Source organism: Miniopterus schreibersii (assembly GCF_964146895.1).
Source record: "Miniopterus schreibersii genome assembly, chromosome: 11".
NCBI classification, from domain to species: Eukaryota; Metazoa; Chordata; class Mammalia; order Chiroptera; family Miniopteridae; genus Miniopterus; species Miniopterus schreibersii.
Window position 1 is genome coordinate 51,814,313 of NC_138111.1, and position 15,500 is coordinate 51,829,812.

The following is a 15,500-nucleotide window of genomic DNA, read 5'->3' on the forward strand; positions in this document are numbered from 1 at the left end:
TGGCTGGACTATTTTATATTTCTACCAGCAGCGTATGAGACTTCCAGTTTCTTGACATCCTTGCCAATACTTGATATGGTCGCTCTTTGTAATTTTAGCCATTCTAATAGGTGTGTAATACTATCCCATTGTGGCTTCAAGTTACAATTCCCGAATGGCTAATATGCTGACCAATTTTAATATACTTCTTTGGTGAAGTATCTTCTGCCACTAAAAAAATTTATTATTTATTTTTGAGATATATATATATACTGTCTGGATACAAGTCCTTTATCAATATATGTGCAGAAAATATTTTCTCTCACTCTGTGGCTTGTCATTCTCTTAACACTGCCTTGGTCCAGATGTATTACCTTTTTGTCTATATTGTATTTGAATTGGTAAAATTCAGTGTAGAATTTTTAATCTATATTCATGAGGGATATTGGCCTGTGGCTTTCTTTTGTTATAATATTTTTGTATGGCTTGGTATCAGAGCAATACTGGCCTCACAGAATGAGTTAGAAAGTAGTCTTTCCTCTGCCATTTTCTGGATGAGTTTTGTAGAATTGGTACTGTTTCTTCCTTAAAAAATTGTAGAATCCATTAGTAAAATGATCTCAGCCTGGAATTTCACTGTGAAAAAGTTTTAAACTTTAAATTTAATTTTTGTAATAATTATAGGTTACCTGTTGTTTTTTATTTTGATTGAGCTTGATAGTTTGTGTTTTTCAAGGAATTTGTCCATTGTATTTAACTTGTATATTGGCACAAGCTGTTTATGATATTTCCTTATAGTTCTTTCAGAGGCTGTACAAACTGTAGTGATCTCACCTGGAATAACTTCTCATTCCTGATATTATTAATCTGTATCCTCTCTGATTTTTCCCTGATTAGTCTGGTTGGAGATTTACCACTTTTATTGATATTCTCAAATAACCAGCTTTTGGTTTCATTATTTTTTATTGTTTTTCTGTTTTCTATTTTATTTCTACTGTAGTATTTTTCATTTCCTTATTTCTGTTTTCTTGTTTCTAGTTTCTTAAGGCCGAAGCTGAGGTTAAGACGTTTCTTCTTTTCCAGTATAGACACTTAGTGCTATAAAATTTCCCCTAAGTGTGGCTTTAATGACATGCCACAGACGTGGGTATGTTGCATTTTCCTTTTTATTCAGTTCACCATACTTTTAAATTCCCCTTTGCTTTCTACTTTAACCCATGAGTTAAAGAATTCTATAACTTAGTTTACAAACATTTGGGGATTTTTCAAAAAGATGTTTCTGTTATTGATTTCTCTCTCAATTCCCTTGTGGTCAGAGAATATATTTTGTGTGATGTGAATCATTTTAAATTTGAGACTCATGTCTCAGAAAACTGTCTGCTCTGGTAAATGTTCTGTGCGAACTTGAAAAGAATGTATATTCTGCTCTTGTTGGGTGGAGTGTCCTATAAATGTCTATTAAATTAATTGAATTAACAGTGCCCATACTTCTAAATCCTTGCTGATTTTCTGCCTGCCTGTTCTCTTCATTTCTGAGAGAGGGGTATTAACGTTTCTGACTATAATTATAGGTTTATTTCTCCTTGCAGTTGTATCGGTTTTTGTTTCATTTATTTCTAAACTTTGTTACTAGATGCATTAATATTTAGGATTATTGTGTACTCTTAATGTATTGACCCCTTTAAATTATATTAAAAAACACTCAGACAAGAAAACCCTTCTTTATCCTTGGTAATAGTCTTTGCTTTAAAATCTACTCTGATATTAATATAGCCACTCAGTTTTATTTTGACTAGTTTTAGGATAGTATATCTTTTTTCATTTTTCTTCTGTAAGGTAAATTAGGATTGATTGCCTTTGGGAAGCAAAAATACAGAGTGGGATAAAAGCAAAAGGTAAACTCATATTTCATTGCTTGGAAAAAGTACTGCAGGTTACCATAAGGCCTTTAATTAAAGTGCTGGCTTATTTTTGTTCCTTTCCATCTTAAGATAAACGAACTTTATTGCCTAGTAGAATATAAGACCTATAAAAATTTTCAAAAATGAAGTTATATGTGTAAGTTATGAGGACAGTATATCCATTTCCTGCACGATCCTGTTCTAAAGACTTGTAAAATTAATTTTAAGAAAACCATGGCATTCTGGACATTACAGACATCCAGATACACCCTGAATCAGGAACAGTTCTCCCATGATTAATGGGGAGAAAGAGAAGGAAAATCAATAAAGCTGTACTGTAAATTAAAAAATATGTTAAATAAGCGTTCTATTCCCCTTAAAGCTATATAAAAGATAAGCAGAAACCTGGGTGAGACACGGGGCGAAGACTGGAAAAAGTAGCTTGGATGAGTCAAATACATCAACCCCTTTATAGCTCTCTAAAATAAATATTTATGTGGTGATTTTAAATAGCATTTTTATTGAGATACACTTCCTATAACATAAAATTCACCATTTTAAAGTGTGTAGTTTAATGGCTTGCAACCATCACCACTATCTAATTCCAGAACATTTCCATCCCTTCAAAGAGGAACCCTGCACCTATTAGCGGTTGGTCCCAATTCCCCCATCTCCCCGCCCTTGGCAACCACTCACCTACCTTCTGTCTTTATAGATTTGCCTATTCTAGCCACATTCAATATGTGGCCTTCTGTGTCCATCTTTTTTCACGTACAATGTTTTCAAGTACATGATGAATTTTATCATTCGAAGATACTTTGCTTGACAACAAGAAAACCACTTGCTCAAGGTGGAAATAGATATGTGGATTAGAAGACTCTAGTTCTAGTGGTGGCTTCTTCTTAACTTCCAAGGACTTTGGTCTCCTCCGTTGTACAATATGGATATCAGATGAGATCATATCAAAGTTCTCTCTTTTTTATTTCTGTTACTCCAGGGATCTCAAGGACACAGAGACACATACTCCTGTCTTTTTTTTTTTGGGGGGGGGGGGCGGGGAATAACAATTGTTGCAAAAACAATTAGCTAGATTTGAAAACTTTAGTTCCTAACTTGATCTGGAGACAGGACATTTGATAGCTGCTGTCAATAACACTTGGGAGCTGATTATAAACTCAGAAAGTTAACACCAGCATCATAGGCAGGAGAGAAGTATAACAATAAACCGGCTGAGCTGTTTGTGTCAGTGTGTGTTTCCCTTCACTTCTGAAGAGGGATGAGGGTTTCCTCTAGGACATCTGCCCTGATAAAAAGCTCCACACTTAAAAAAAAAAAGCCATTAGAAATTTGCATAGATGAGCTATACAGGGTTGGTACGCTATATTCAGTATTTTGTGAGTGAATAATGGATGAATGGCTGGGTGGCTGGGTAAATGGATGGAAGCCATATAATTAAAGGCTGATCTAATGGTAAGAATAAAAAAGACACGCTCAGTTTTCTTCTCCATCCCAGCTTACAATGGGTAGAATAAATACAAAATGTTAAAAACTAAAGGAACAGTGGTTCAGAAATGTTTATTTTATTAATTCTGATACAACACAAGATACAGTACATTTAATATGCTGTTTTGTTGCAGAAATTAATCAGCACCAGTTTATGGTTTAAATTATATAGAACAGTACTATGAATGAAAATATGTGTATATTCTTTCTGGCTGTACTAAAAATTAACAAAAGCAGAAATGTAAATCAATGCCACCTGGTTCATTTTTACCACTCCTTGGAAGGAGATAAAATAATGGTTGTTATGTTTTACAAGCTTATATTTAGCAAATATATGCTGTATACATGTATATTTCTGTTAAAAACCAAATATCACAAGACCCTGCAAAGCTACACACTACTGTGCCGGGTTGATGGCCTTGGATATAGAGGGTCTTTTCCTGAGTCAGTATTCAAGTGAGGGGAGGAGAGCAGGGTGGCTTCAGGGCCTTCTTTCCAGTGCTTTTCTTCTTAGCTACCCTCGGGCCCACCTCTTACTCAACCCATCTCTCCTCTCTTCCCGTCCCTCTTCCCTCAACTCCCATTCCCATCCTACCGTTACTCCATTTCTTTCCTTCCTGCTCCAACCAGAGCCTGAATGGTGACAGTGACCGATCAAGGTGGAGAGAACCCTGACAATCATTCACTTCTCCCCACCCTGTGTCAAGCTCAGCCTTGAGAAGGAAACGAAGGTCACGATGAATATTGCCCGGCACCCACACTTGAATTTTTATTTCTATCTTTTTTCAATTACTTGGATTTTACAACTTGATGAATGCCTCCATGACCAGGAATATTTTTAAACATTCTTGTAGTATTTCTCATTGCTATAAAAATTCAAAACGGTCTCTCTTTGTGCTAACACTGCAATTACACTTAAACATCACTGCCATTGCCGTTATAGTCACTGTGTAAGAAAATCCACCATGACAAACAGGTCTACACGGCTGCCATGGTTCTGGATTTTCAATTTCAAATCGTTAATACAGTTCTAGAGTCCCAGTAGGAATGTATGGCCCTTGAACTCCTCATTCCTTGAACTTTTACTTTCTCTCCTAGGATGTAAACAACTCTTCTTTTGTTTATCAGGCATCACACCTTTCCACACCGCAGAGCCCAGCTGGTCAGAGGGGACTGGAGCCGGTTTGAAGGATGGGTTTTGCATCTTTTGGTTAAACACCAGAGACTACTTGTGTCACGCAGGAGACGTATGTAGTGCCAGTCCAGAGCCTACTTGTCATATTTAAGGTAAGGAGCCTCCTGACTCCACAATGATATTTAGCTTTATTAAGAGGTAGAATGCCTAAATCTTATCCCCAGCCTCTCTTTGTAAATATTTCTATTAACCAAAATCTTGATAAATGAACAGAAGTAAAACAAGCTTGTCGTGTTTTATCTCCTGAAACTTGGCAGAATTTCTTCACTTTGTCTTAGTTTCACTCAAGGTATTACTGTAATAAAACCTGCACTGAAGCATTGGCCTTGGTAACCTCATTTTGATTCTGAAGCTACACTGGTGCTCATGCAGCAAGTTACATTTGGCAGAACCATATTTTTTAGTGATTATGAAAAGAGAAAAAATTTGAGTAAATGTTTCAAAAATAAATGTCTAATTTCCTGTAATTAAACCTTGATTTCAGAAGGGAGTTCTTACAAGTCCACAACATGCTTCACTGCTACAAAAACGTCTGGCTCAGCTGACATTATAAATCAATAAGATACCTTTATATTAGAGAATCGAGTTAACGTGGCATTTCAAATATTAAAGGTTTAATATTTGCATCAAAATCCTTTCTGAGAATATAGGCTTTCAAGGGCTTTGTTTTCAGTATTATTTTTTTGTTCGTCAGCGTAGTTCATTCGGATACTTCGGAGGAAGCAGTATTTTTGTTCCATATATTAACCATTACTTATATATGCTTTTTATTCCAAATGTCCTTGAGAAATCCTAGTCAGTACTATAAACACGAATGAATAGAGAGACTCATGTTACTTCAAGTTTCCCATGACCTGAAAGGCTGGGCAACTCCAGCCACTAGCCTGGGAATGGCACAGGGCCAGCATGCTTACTGCAGGATCTGCTCGTGAGTAGTGACGGGTCGCCCCCTGAAGCACAGGGAGCCTCTGAATTCTTCCCTGGCTAGAGCTTTGCAGATGAGCTTCCATCAGCAAGATTCTTCCATCTAAAGCTTCCCATTTTCACCACAGAGAATTCTCCTTCTGAGCCATAGCCTCTTAGCTCAGGTTTCACATTTGAAAGGGCTCCAAAGGACAAAATAGCCCTTCGCAGTTCCACCTTGATTTAATGAGCTAGGGTTAGCTTCACTCAGACTCAAGTGATAGAAGAACCTTCAATATTGATTTCAGCATGGAATTATTTGAAGTATTGGGACTAAAAATTCCAAAGACCATGAACTCGGTGCTGACTGAGATATGGAATAGGGTCGGGTGGTGGTCTCCTAGAAGAAGCAAATCTTGTTCCAAATAATATATCAGGCATTATTTTGAAAAGTACTGAGATGCAAGAATTGTATCTCCTCCTGTAAGAAATTTTCATTTATCACTTTTCCTGGAGCTATATTCATTTATGGTCCTTTTTTTTTTTTTTAACAAAATACAATCAGTCATATACTATGATAAAAAAAAAAGTACCAAGTCAGTCATGACACCTTGTTTTCTATTGAGCAATATGCACAAATCCTGTAAATAAATAGGTGAGAAATCCCATGGGCACCTGTAAGGCCAGTTACATTTACAGTTTCCAGGAGCACACGTAATTGTGAGGTCTGCCCTTCCTACAGTCCTTTGTTTGCCATTTGCCTTGTTTTTGAACCAAAACACAGTTCTTGCCAGGCTTTGCACGTCGAGGGGGTCCTCTCCTCCAGTTGGTGAAGGTGACAGGTTCACCGCCAATCCACTCCCAGCGGCCAGCATGCACTTTATTATTCAAACCTGATGTGAGCCAAAAAGAATGTGCCAAACGATTTTATTACATTTGTACCTGGATGATGTCATATCAGTCCATCGTTCTGAGCTCAACAGTCACATGCAAACATGGGCCTAAGTTCTAAAACATGGAATAGGTCCTGGGGATCCTACAGGGCACAACTAAACTCATAAGGCCTTGGGGTCAGGCAGATCTGAATTTAAATCCTAGCTCCAGCATGTGCTCACTGAGCATTTTGGGGCAGGTTACTTAACCACTCTAAGTTTTAGTTTCCCCACCTACAAATTGGAATAAAAATAGTATATCACCCTGGCCGGTATGGCTCAGTTGGCTGAGCATTGTCCTGTGCACCGAAAGGTTGCTGGTTTGATTCCTAGTCAGAGCACATGCCCAGATGGCAGGCTCAATTCCTGGGAGGCAACCGGGAGGCAACCTATCAATGATGTTTCTCCCTCTCTCTAAAAATCGATAAAAATATACTTTTAAGAAATAGGATATCTTGGGCTGTTTTGAGGGTGAAGTAAGATAATACATGAGAAGCACATGGCATGTACACATGTTTAATAACTGGCCATTGTTATTTATATTATTCTATAGGCAGAGCTTCTATCACAGGGACACAGATACACTCCTGCCTATTGTTCTTCTTCCTTGTTTCTTAAATGTCTTGGTTTTTCTACGTGAAAGGAGATTGCTAAGTATCATGTTTAGTCTGCAGCTTAAGACTTGTTCAATTTTCGACAATTCCAACAAAAAGCAGCTTTTCTCAACTCGTCCCTCTACTCCCACTGGCAATTTTTTGCACATTACACTTTAATGTTGCAAAGCTCTTACGATTTTTCATAAAGAAGCATTCCTCCTCCTCACTCTCTTTTATAAGAGAAATAAAAATAATAAAGTGACCCCGGCTGGGTGTGGCTCAGCGGTTGAGCGTCTACCTAGGATCCAGACGATTGGGGTTTGATTCCCGGTCAGGGCACATGCCCGGGTTGCGGGCTCGATCAATGACTCTCTCATCATTGATGTTTCTGTCTCTCTCTCTCCCCCTCTTTTCTTCTCTCTGAAATCAATAAAGTTATATTAAAATAATAATAATAATAAAAATAAAGTGAGACAATGATGTCCTGCAACAGCATGATCTGACATCTCCCAACCAAATGTGACCGTGAAAACAGTCTTAGTTACACACCACACAACCTGCTCTCAACCGATTCTCAGTCAATACTTTGAGGTAAAATAAGATGAAGTACTTTTAGTTAGGAATAAGCTAGCTTGTCCTGGATTGTTCCCTTGAATTAGGGATCAGGTCACGCTATGCCCAGGTACTTCACGGGAACAGAGTCTTGAAATCAGCTGTGGATGTAAAGAAAACTTACCCTTTAGCCTCAGCTTAATACACTCAGATGATTTCAGAATTTAGAGACTCGCTTAGAAGTAAAGAGATCTTAAAAAGCCAAGAATGGTTTATTAGTGTTCCCTGAAATACAACACCTTTAAGGAGAGGTGGTGAGAATACTGACTTTGATGGGCCCTGAGAATTCTAGTTCGAAAGTGGCTTGAAAGGATTTGTATTATTGTTAAAAATGTAGGAAATATTAAAACTTCAGAAAAGAAGGGATACAATTAAGATCACCTATAATTCTCAACTGGAGGTTAAACATTTCTAATTGTTTGACATGTTTGTTTCAATATATGTATGTATATGTATATGTTATATGTATATAAATTTATATATATCTCATTTGTATAAATTTATTTTTTATTTTAAATTATTTCATGTCTCATATGGTTATGGACTCTGCCTTTTTACTTAACAACTTGGCACAAATGCAATGCATTACATATTTTATGTATAATGTTCATCCAATAGATATTTATTGAATATTAATAAACGAGGCATTTTGTCATGTCTTTAATATTTAATGCTTTTGTAAAGCACTAAATATTAAATATTGCTTCACATGGCTATACTATAATTTATTTAACCATCCCCTATTTATAGCTATTTCTAATTTTTTACTTTTAGAAAAACCATTTGTTGGATTCTCTTACTTATAAACAAACCCTTATTATTTCATTTAGATAGATGTCTAAAAATGAAAGTATTGTGTAATTAAGATGAGTTTTAAAAGATAAACTGTCCAACCTTGCAATGTAACTTGTTATTGTAAACAACAATCACTTGGCCCATGGAAGAGAGACGTTCTCTTCCATGTAGCACAGATACTTGCCTATCCAGAAGGGCTTCCTTCCACTGAAGTCCCAGAGCCACCGCATATGCTGCCTGGAGAGGACAGTTACAAGGCTGCCCAGGTGACTACGAGCAAATGAATGAAAGTGAGAGCGTCAGTGACAAGGGTTCAATGTTTCTGCTGATATGCATAGCAGAAATCAAACTCAAGTTAAATTAGAAAAACGTACATATGCAGAAAAACCTTTCCAAGATTTTAAAACTCTATTTTATTTTTTTAATTTAATGAGTATCTGCAGGATTGGGTAAGTGAACAGCAAAGAATGTGACATTTTATTATAATATCTGGGCTTTAAACCACAAATTCAATAGCTTTTCTATATCTTTTTAGAAAAATCAGCAACTGCTTACTCATAAAGATTACCCAATGCCAAAATATTACTCCTCTCATAGGAAGTTTCTCTCTAAATGGCATAAATTTGGCAGTCATCCAGTTAATTTGATCACTAAGGTAACCCAAACAATTCAGATCAAATGACTTGAGGCCTACATTTTGAGCTTGATGTGTTTAGTCAAACACCCTGATAACTGTGGTCCTTTCATCACACTCAGTGAAATGAGCATGGCCTCACTGTCAAACCTCCATATGTTGTGTAGAAGTTAAAGCACCTGTTCTTAAGAATATATATTTTTTTCCCCATAACAGAATTATTTTTTATAAGTTTAAAGTATACGGTACAATGACTTGACTTAGATATATTGTGAAATGATTACCACAATAAGTTAACATCATTTCCAATAGATACCAGAAAAGAGGGAAAAAAATGTCTTTTACTTTTGAAGAGAACGCCCTTAACAACTTTTGACTCTACCATACAGCAGTATCTACAGTCATCATGCTGTACGTTCCATTCCCAAGTACTTATTATTTATTTATCTTATAAATGGATGTTGGTACATTTTGACCACCTTTCTCCAACTGCCCCATCCCCCATCCCCTGCCTCGTAACCACAAACTTGGTCTCTTTATTCATTATTTTTGTTTTTGTGTTTTAGATTCCACATATATGTGAGACCATACAATACTTGTATTTCTTTGTCTCAGTTAATGCCCTTAAGATTCATCCATATTGTCACAAAGGGGAAGATGTCCGTCCTTCTTTTTTATGGCTGAACACTATTTCATTGTATATCCGAACCACAGCTTCTTCATCTGTCTACCTGGCGATGAACACTTAGATTGTTTCCATGTCTTGGCTATCGTGAACACTGCTGCTGTGAACATGAGGGTGTAGATGTCTCTTCAATATAGCGTTTTCATTTCCTTCAGACATATTCCCAGAAGTGGAATTGCTTGACTGTATGGTAGGTCTATTTGTAACTTTTTGAGAAGCCTCCAGACTGCTTTCCACAGTAGCTGCACTAATTTACAATCCCACCAAGAGTGCGCAAGGGTTTCCTTCTCTCTGTCCTCACCAGAATTTATTTCTTATCATTTTGATGATAGACATTCTAACTGGCATAATAATTATTTTTTAAAAATTTATCTTTATTGTTGAAAGTATTACGGATGTTCCCTTGTTTCCCCACTGACCCCTCCACCCCGCATCCACCCCCCGCCCCCCCACAGGCCTTCCCCACACTATCGTCTGTGTCCATGGGCTATGCACATATGCATGTAAATTCTTTGGTTAATCTCTCCCAACCCACCATAGAAGCATGGAACAGACTGCCATGATAATTCTTTATGACTCATTTTTTCAGGTAGCTGAATTATTCTTAAAAGCAATACTTGATTGTGTCTAATTCCCCAGCAGTGCTCATTAAAAGCTCTTTAAAAATGCTTCAAGTAAAAAGCTAATAGATAATTCTTTTCTTCTCTTTTTAGAACAGAACATTTCCAGCAAGGAACAAAGTCATCATGATCTTCTTGCCTGGTTAATATCCACGGATATTTTAAAACATAGAAAACAAAATTAGCAATACTTGTATAAGCTTGGAAAACTGTTGAACTGAATTTTATTCTATTTGCTTGTCCTTCCATACTTCGGATCCATTTCTTTGCTTTTCCAGATCACATACAGTGAGCATAATTAATCCATTTCTTAATGATTTTTCCCCCATCAATACCAGTCCTTTACTGTTCTACAATGCAGGGGTGCTTCTAGGCCTTCTGAGATGTGTGAGGCTCTTCACTCCTTTTCTGAATGGCCTTAGGCACTGGATTTGGGTTTTGTGACTTGTCTCTGATTTCATTATTTACTGTCAGCTCCTGTCTGACAGTTCAGTTGACATGAGAGCACACTTTTTCCCTGACCCCTCACATCCAATATGGTAATTCTAATGTGATGAGAGTTATGACCTAGAATATCAAATGCGTATTAAATATAGTCTGAGGGAAGGCTTCAGTGACTTCCTCAGTCTATATGGTATATTAGAGTACGAGAGACCTGGCTTCCACTTTCTGCTCGGCCCCTAATTCCCCTATAGATGTAACTTCAGCCTCATCTGCATCATCAGGAAGTATACAGGCTTTATTTGACATCCCCTCCTGTTTTAAGATTCTTGAAATTATCTTTAAAAGAGACTGTAAAATCCATTTTAGCTGGTCAAGTGAAAGTTTGATTTCTTTTTTGACTCTCCAAGAAGCAAAAATTCCCAAAAAATCAAGATGAGAAAATAGCTGTTTAGAGTGGGTAAAATGTGAGACCATGGTTATTTATAAAAGAAATAGTTAGGCATTTGTATGTTGATTATTTTATAAACATAGAATTCCTTTTACATTCATAAGCATATAAGGTACAGTGGATATTAGATAGGTAAATATGTATATATAGAGAAATAAATATAAAATACAGAGGCAAACATGCAAATAAATCTTTTGACAGCTTTGAAATTTTAAATCATTCAAAGTATAGTATTTAAAACAGAAATCTCAATTTTTCTACTAGAGAAATACACATCTACTTTTTTAAAACTTTTTGATTAAGCGTAGATATATTTCAGACAACTCTTTAAGACTAGGTCAGCAGGGGTTCCAGACGCTCCTTTGGAAAAACAAAATGGTTTCAAAGATAATGATCTATAATAATAGAATTATCAATTGTACAACGACTACCTAAGGAAATGAGCAGATGAGATTACAATATGCAAATTCAAGAAATACCCAATCAAGCAGTCTGGCTCCTTTGGGTTAGAAAAATAATAAAACCCCAATGGGGAGGAAAGGTGATTGGAGATAAAGACTTAGTTGAGCTAGTGATCTGATTAGGGACAAGGGATAAAGTAAAATTTGCTGCTCTTCTTGAAACATGGGGGCTGTAAACGACCCTCTGCAAGGGACTCCAAGTAGCAAGGCAGCCCAGGGAAACAAAGCCCCAAAATGAATAATGGTCCCTGAGACCAAACCAAAGACATACTAGATGCATAGTAATTCTAATTATAGAATCTAAAACCATCTCATAAACGTATTTCATAAGAAGGTAAACATCTAGGTTATAAAATGTTGAAATTGTACATTTGACATCACAGAAGAAATTGATAATTCCCAGGGGAATACCCATTTTTCAAGCCACATGGGTTGGAGGAAAAATAGAACAAAATGAACTTGAAAAGTAATGGGTGAAGGGAAGCGGAGAGGCCCGGAGGATTAATGAAAACATGTTGAATGGTCAGAGAGAAACTGGGGTTCAGAGAAAAATTGTACTGAGGAGGTGCCCTTGCCTCCCAAAAATGTTCCTCTTGGAGTGACCAGTCCAAAGGATATGGAGAGCATTTCTTTTCTTTTAGTTTGCTTTTTCTCTGCAGCTGACACTTTCTGAAATGCCTGTAACAAGTGTGAACTATTCTTGGGGTAATCATTCTTGCTGTCCTTCTGAAATAAAAAGCATACTGAAGTATCATACCAATAAAATCAGATCAATATTCATACCCATTCTTTCAATTAAAATTTCAAGTTAGAAGCTTTTTATGATATTATTAAAAATCTCATACCAAATATATTCTTTGCCTCTCTTACACATCCTGGAAAACTAAAAAGAATGGTATTTGATAGAGATGTTTTAATTTCTGGACCAATATGGTGAATAGACAATGTGTAATTTGAAAATAAATTATGTTACTAATAGATACATAATTAATCATTTTATAAAATGTGGTGAAAAACCCAGTTGCCCCTAAAAACTTTCTTTTGTTCTGAAAGCTTTCTCAATTTTACATCTAAAAGGAAGTCACAATCCTACAGCTTAAAACAATTCTGAGACCAGAGTTCATTGAAATAACCTCAAAACATATGAACAAATTAGTTCTGACCCTGCTGGTGCATGTTTGATTTGCTAGATATGATCACTAATCTCCTTAAATTAATAGGGGAGATAGGAATTTTACATCATTATAATAGATTTTATCATAGTTTATTTCAGAAAAAATATATACCTATTTATACTATTTTTAAATACCATTTATGTTTTTATATGTGCAATCAACAAATATTGCTGGTAAGTTCTATTATTACATTTAGGTCCACAGAACTTTTTTAATTGAACCTATAATAAGATATCAATTCAATGAAAGCTAAATTCTGTAATTTAAATTCAGTGACTTTTCCAGTCTTGAGAGAGCTTTGTGGGAAGGGTCATGAGGGAAGAAATGATCAGGATTGGATGACAACTTTACTGATGTGAAATGCAGGGCTTAAGGACCTGCCATATGAAGAGTTATGGCATCTATATTTCTGAAGTTCATTGGTGAGTGAGGAATAATGAATTAAGTCTTATTGGGTTGTGGGGTCAACACTGGGGAATAACACTTAAAAGTGTGGTCTGGTCTATAGTAAGTATCCAAATAAATAATTATTGAATGAATGAACCTATAAACTCAGAACTTAATTGTACCTTAGGTTTGCCCTGAGACATTATTTCGATTCTAACCCATAGAAAACTTAGGATTCATGATTTAATAAAAATTCCTAATATGTCTTTGCTGTGAAAGATACAAATACATTAACATATAGTTCTGAAAATCTGCTTTAGGTTAGTCCAATAGAAAGTTAAAATAGGTGTGGTTGTCAATACACCTGAGATATCCCCCTATACTTAAGGAACTATTTTGGAGAGTATAATAGAAAATTATGTGTGTTCGCTCTCTCTCTCTCTCTCATTTATTTGCTTGTATAAACATGAACATGTGATTTTGCTTCCCTGAGTCTCTTTGTTTTATCTGTAAATGTAGATAATGACACCTGCTTTCCTCACTGAAGTGATGGGCAATCAAATAAGCTAATATATGTGAAAGAATTCTGTAAACTATAAAATGTAATCTAAAAGTAAGGTGTTATTGGCAAAGAAGCTTGTAGAACTAGGTCCCTGTAAAAGGGTCATGATGCTTCAAACCAGGTTGTAGATAAAATCTTAGATCAAATACATGAGGAAGTAGCTAGGCTTTTAATTTAATTTGTACCTTAATTTTATTACTGGGATAAATGAATTGCATAATAGTAATAGGTATATGAAGAAAACCCCTTTATAACTAGTCTTACTCACCATTAAAATCCAGCTACAATTAGACGGATCAATATAATAGATAAACAGAGACATTGGAGGACAAATACAGAGTAGTCACCATGAAGCTATCGGCAATATTACAATCAGTTGCCATAGAAATGATATTTGACACCAAAAAGCTAGAAGGTTATAATCTCAGAATGAAGAGTAGTCCTTCGAAGACAAGACAAAGTTGGTGACCTTACACCAACAATGATGAATGGATGGAAAGAGATCACTCAGTGCGCATCCTTATTTTTCTCATAACATTAAGAATCAAGTAAAGCCTCATTAAGGCCACCAGAGTTCCTTGCACTGTCATTTTAAAACCACTGGAAGATGAACAATAGGCTGCTTCCAAACTTGAGGTTTGGGGGTTCTGTTGCTCTGCTCGTTATATTTTACCAATAAATCACAGCAGAAACTGCACTTCCGCACTTGCCCTCATTTTTGTCAGTAGAGAAACCATATCTTCCCCTCTGCAGCACGTTGTAATCTTGTCCTTGCTAATCAGAAAGCTTTCATTCCACACCAAAGCTCTTTTCTTAAGGAGGAAAAAAGACCTATCCCACTATTTTTAAGACAAACATTCAGTAAAAGTAGGACATCTAGACCCTGGGCCACCAGAAAGATGAACAAGTGAGTCCTACAGAAATTAAGCCTGAAACATCGCTGTAGGCAAAAATGACAGGAATGAAGCTATCCTACTTTGGCCACATCATGAGAGGACAGGGTTCTTTGGAAAAGACAATAATGCTGGGGGAAAAAAGAAGGCAGCAGGAAAAGAGAAAGACCAAGTATGAGATGGGTTTACTCCACAAAAGAAGCCACAGGCATGAGTTTACGGAGCTGAGCAGTGCTGTTGAGGGCAGGGTATTGTAGAAATCACTCATTCATAGAGTCACCAGGAGCCACAGCCAAGTCAACGACATATAACAAGGACATTTGGTTATTTTGGTGGAAAAATGTCTTCATTGTTCTTTAACATATAGCATTATGGGAATATATGTATTTAAACAAAGAATATTCATAGGATTTTTTAAAAATTTAACTTAGCCCGGCCACTGTTGCTCAGTGGTTGAGCGTTGACCCATGAACCAGTAAGAGTTCACCAGTTCAATTCCCAGTCAGGGCACATGCCCAGGTTTTGGGATCAATCCCCAGTAGGGGGCGTGCAGTAGACAGCCGATTGATGTCTCTCTCATCAATGTTTCTCTCTCTCTCTTCCTCTCTCTCTAAAATAAAAATTTAAAATATATTTACAAAATAAAATGAATAAAATTTTAACTTATTTTATACCACCAACCCATCTACAAATACGTGAAAGTCACTGACTAACCTCTATGTTACCTTTACTTATACTTAGGACATAAAATATACCAGTGAAGAAAAGGGTGGTT

General features: G+C 36.3%; 1 protein-coding gene across 3 annotated transcripts in view; it reads right to left on the minus strand.

Moving 5' to 3' along the window:
• Positions 1–3,438: 3,438 nt before the first annotated feature.
• Positions 3,439–15,500, minus strand: part of FREM1 (FRAS1 related extracellular matrix 1) — a 140,600-nt gene continuing 128,538 nt past the window's right edge. For all 3 annotated transcript variants that reach the window (XM_081150887.1, XM_081150888.1, XM_081150889.1), the window contains 2 exons: positions 8,601–8,686; positions 3,439–6,374 (listed from right to left, as the gene is read on the minus strand). In XM_081150887.1, coding sequence (XP_081007013.1) covers positions 6,175–6,374; positions 8,601–8,686 — 286 coding nt within the window. In that variant the 3' untranslated portion in view covers positions 3,439–6,174. The remainder of the gene's footprint in view (positions 6,375–8,600; positions 8,687–15,500) is intronic.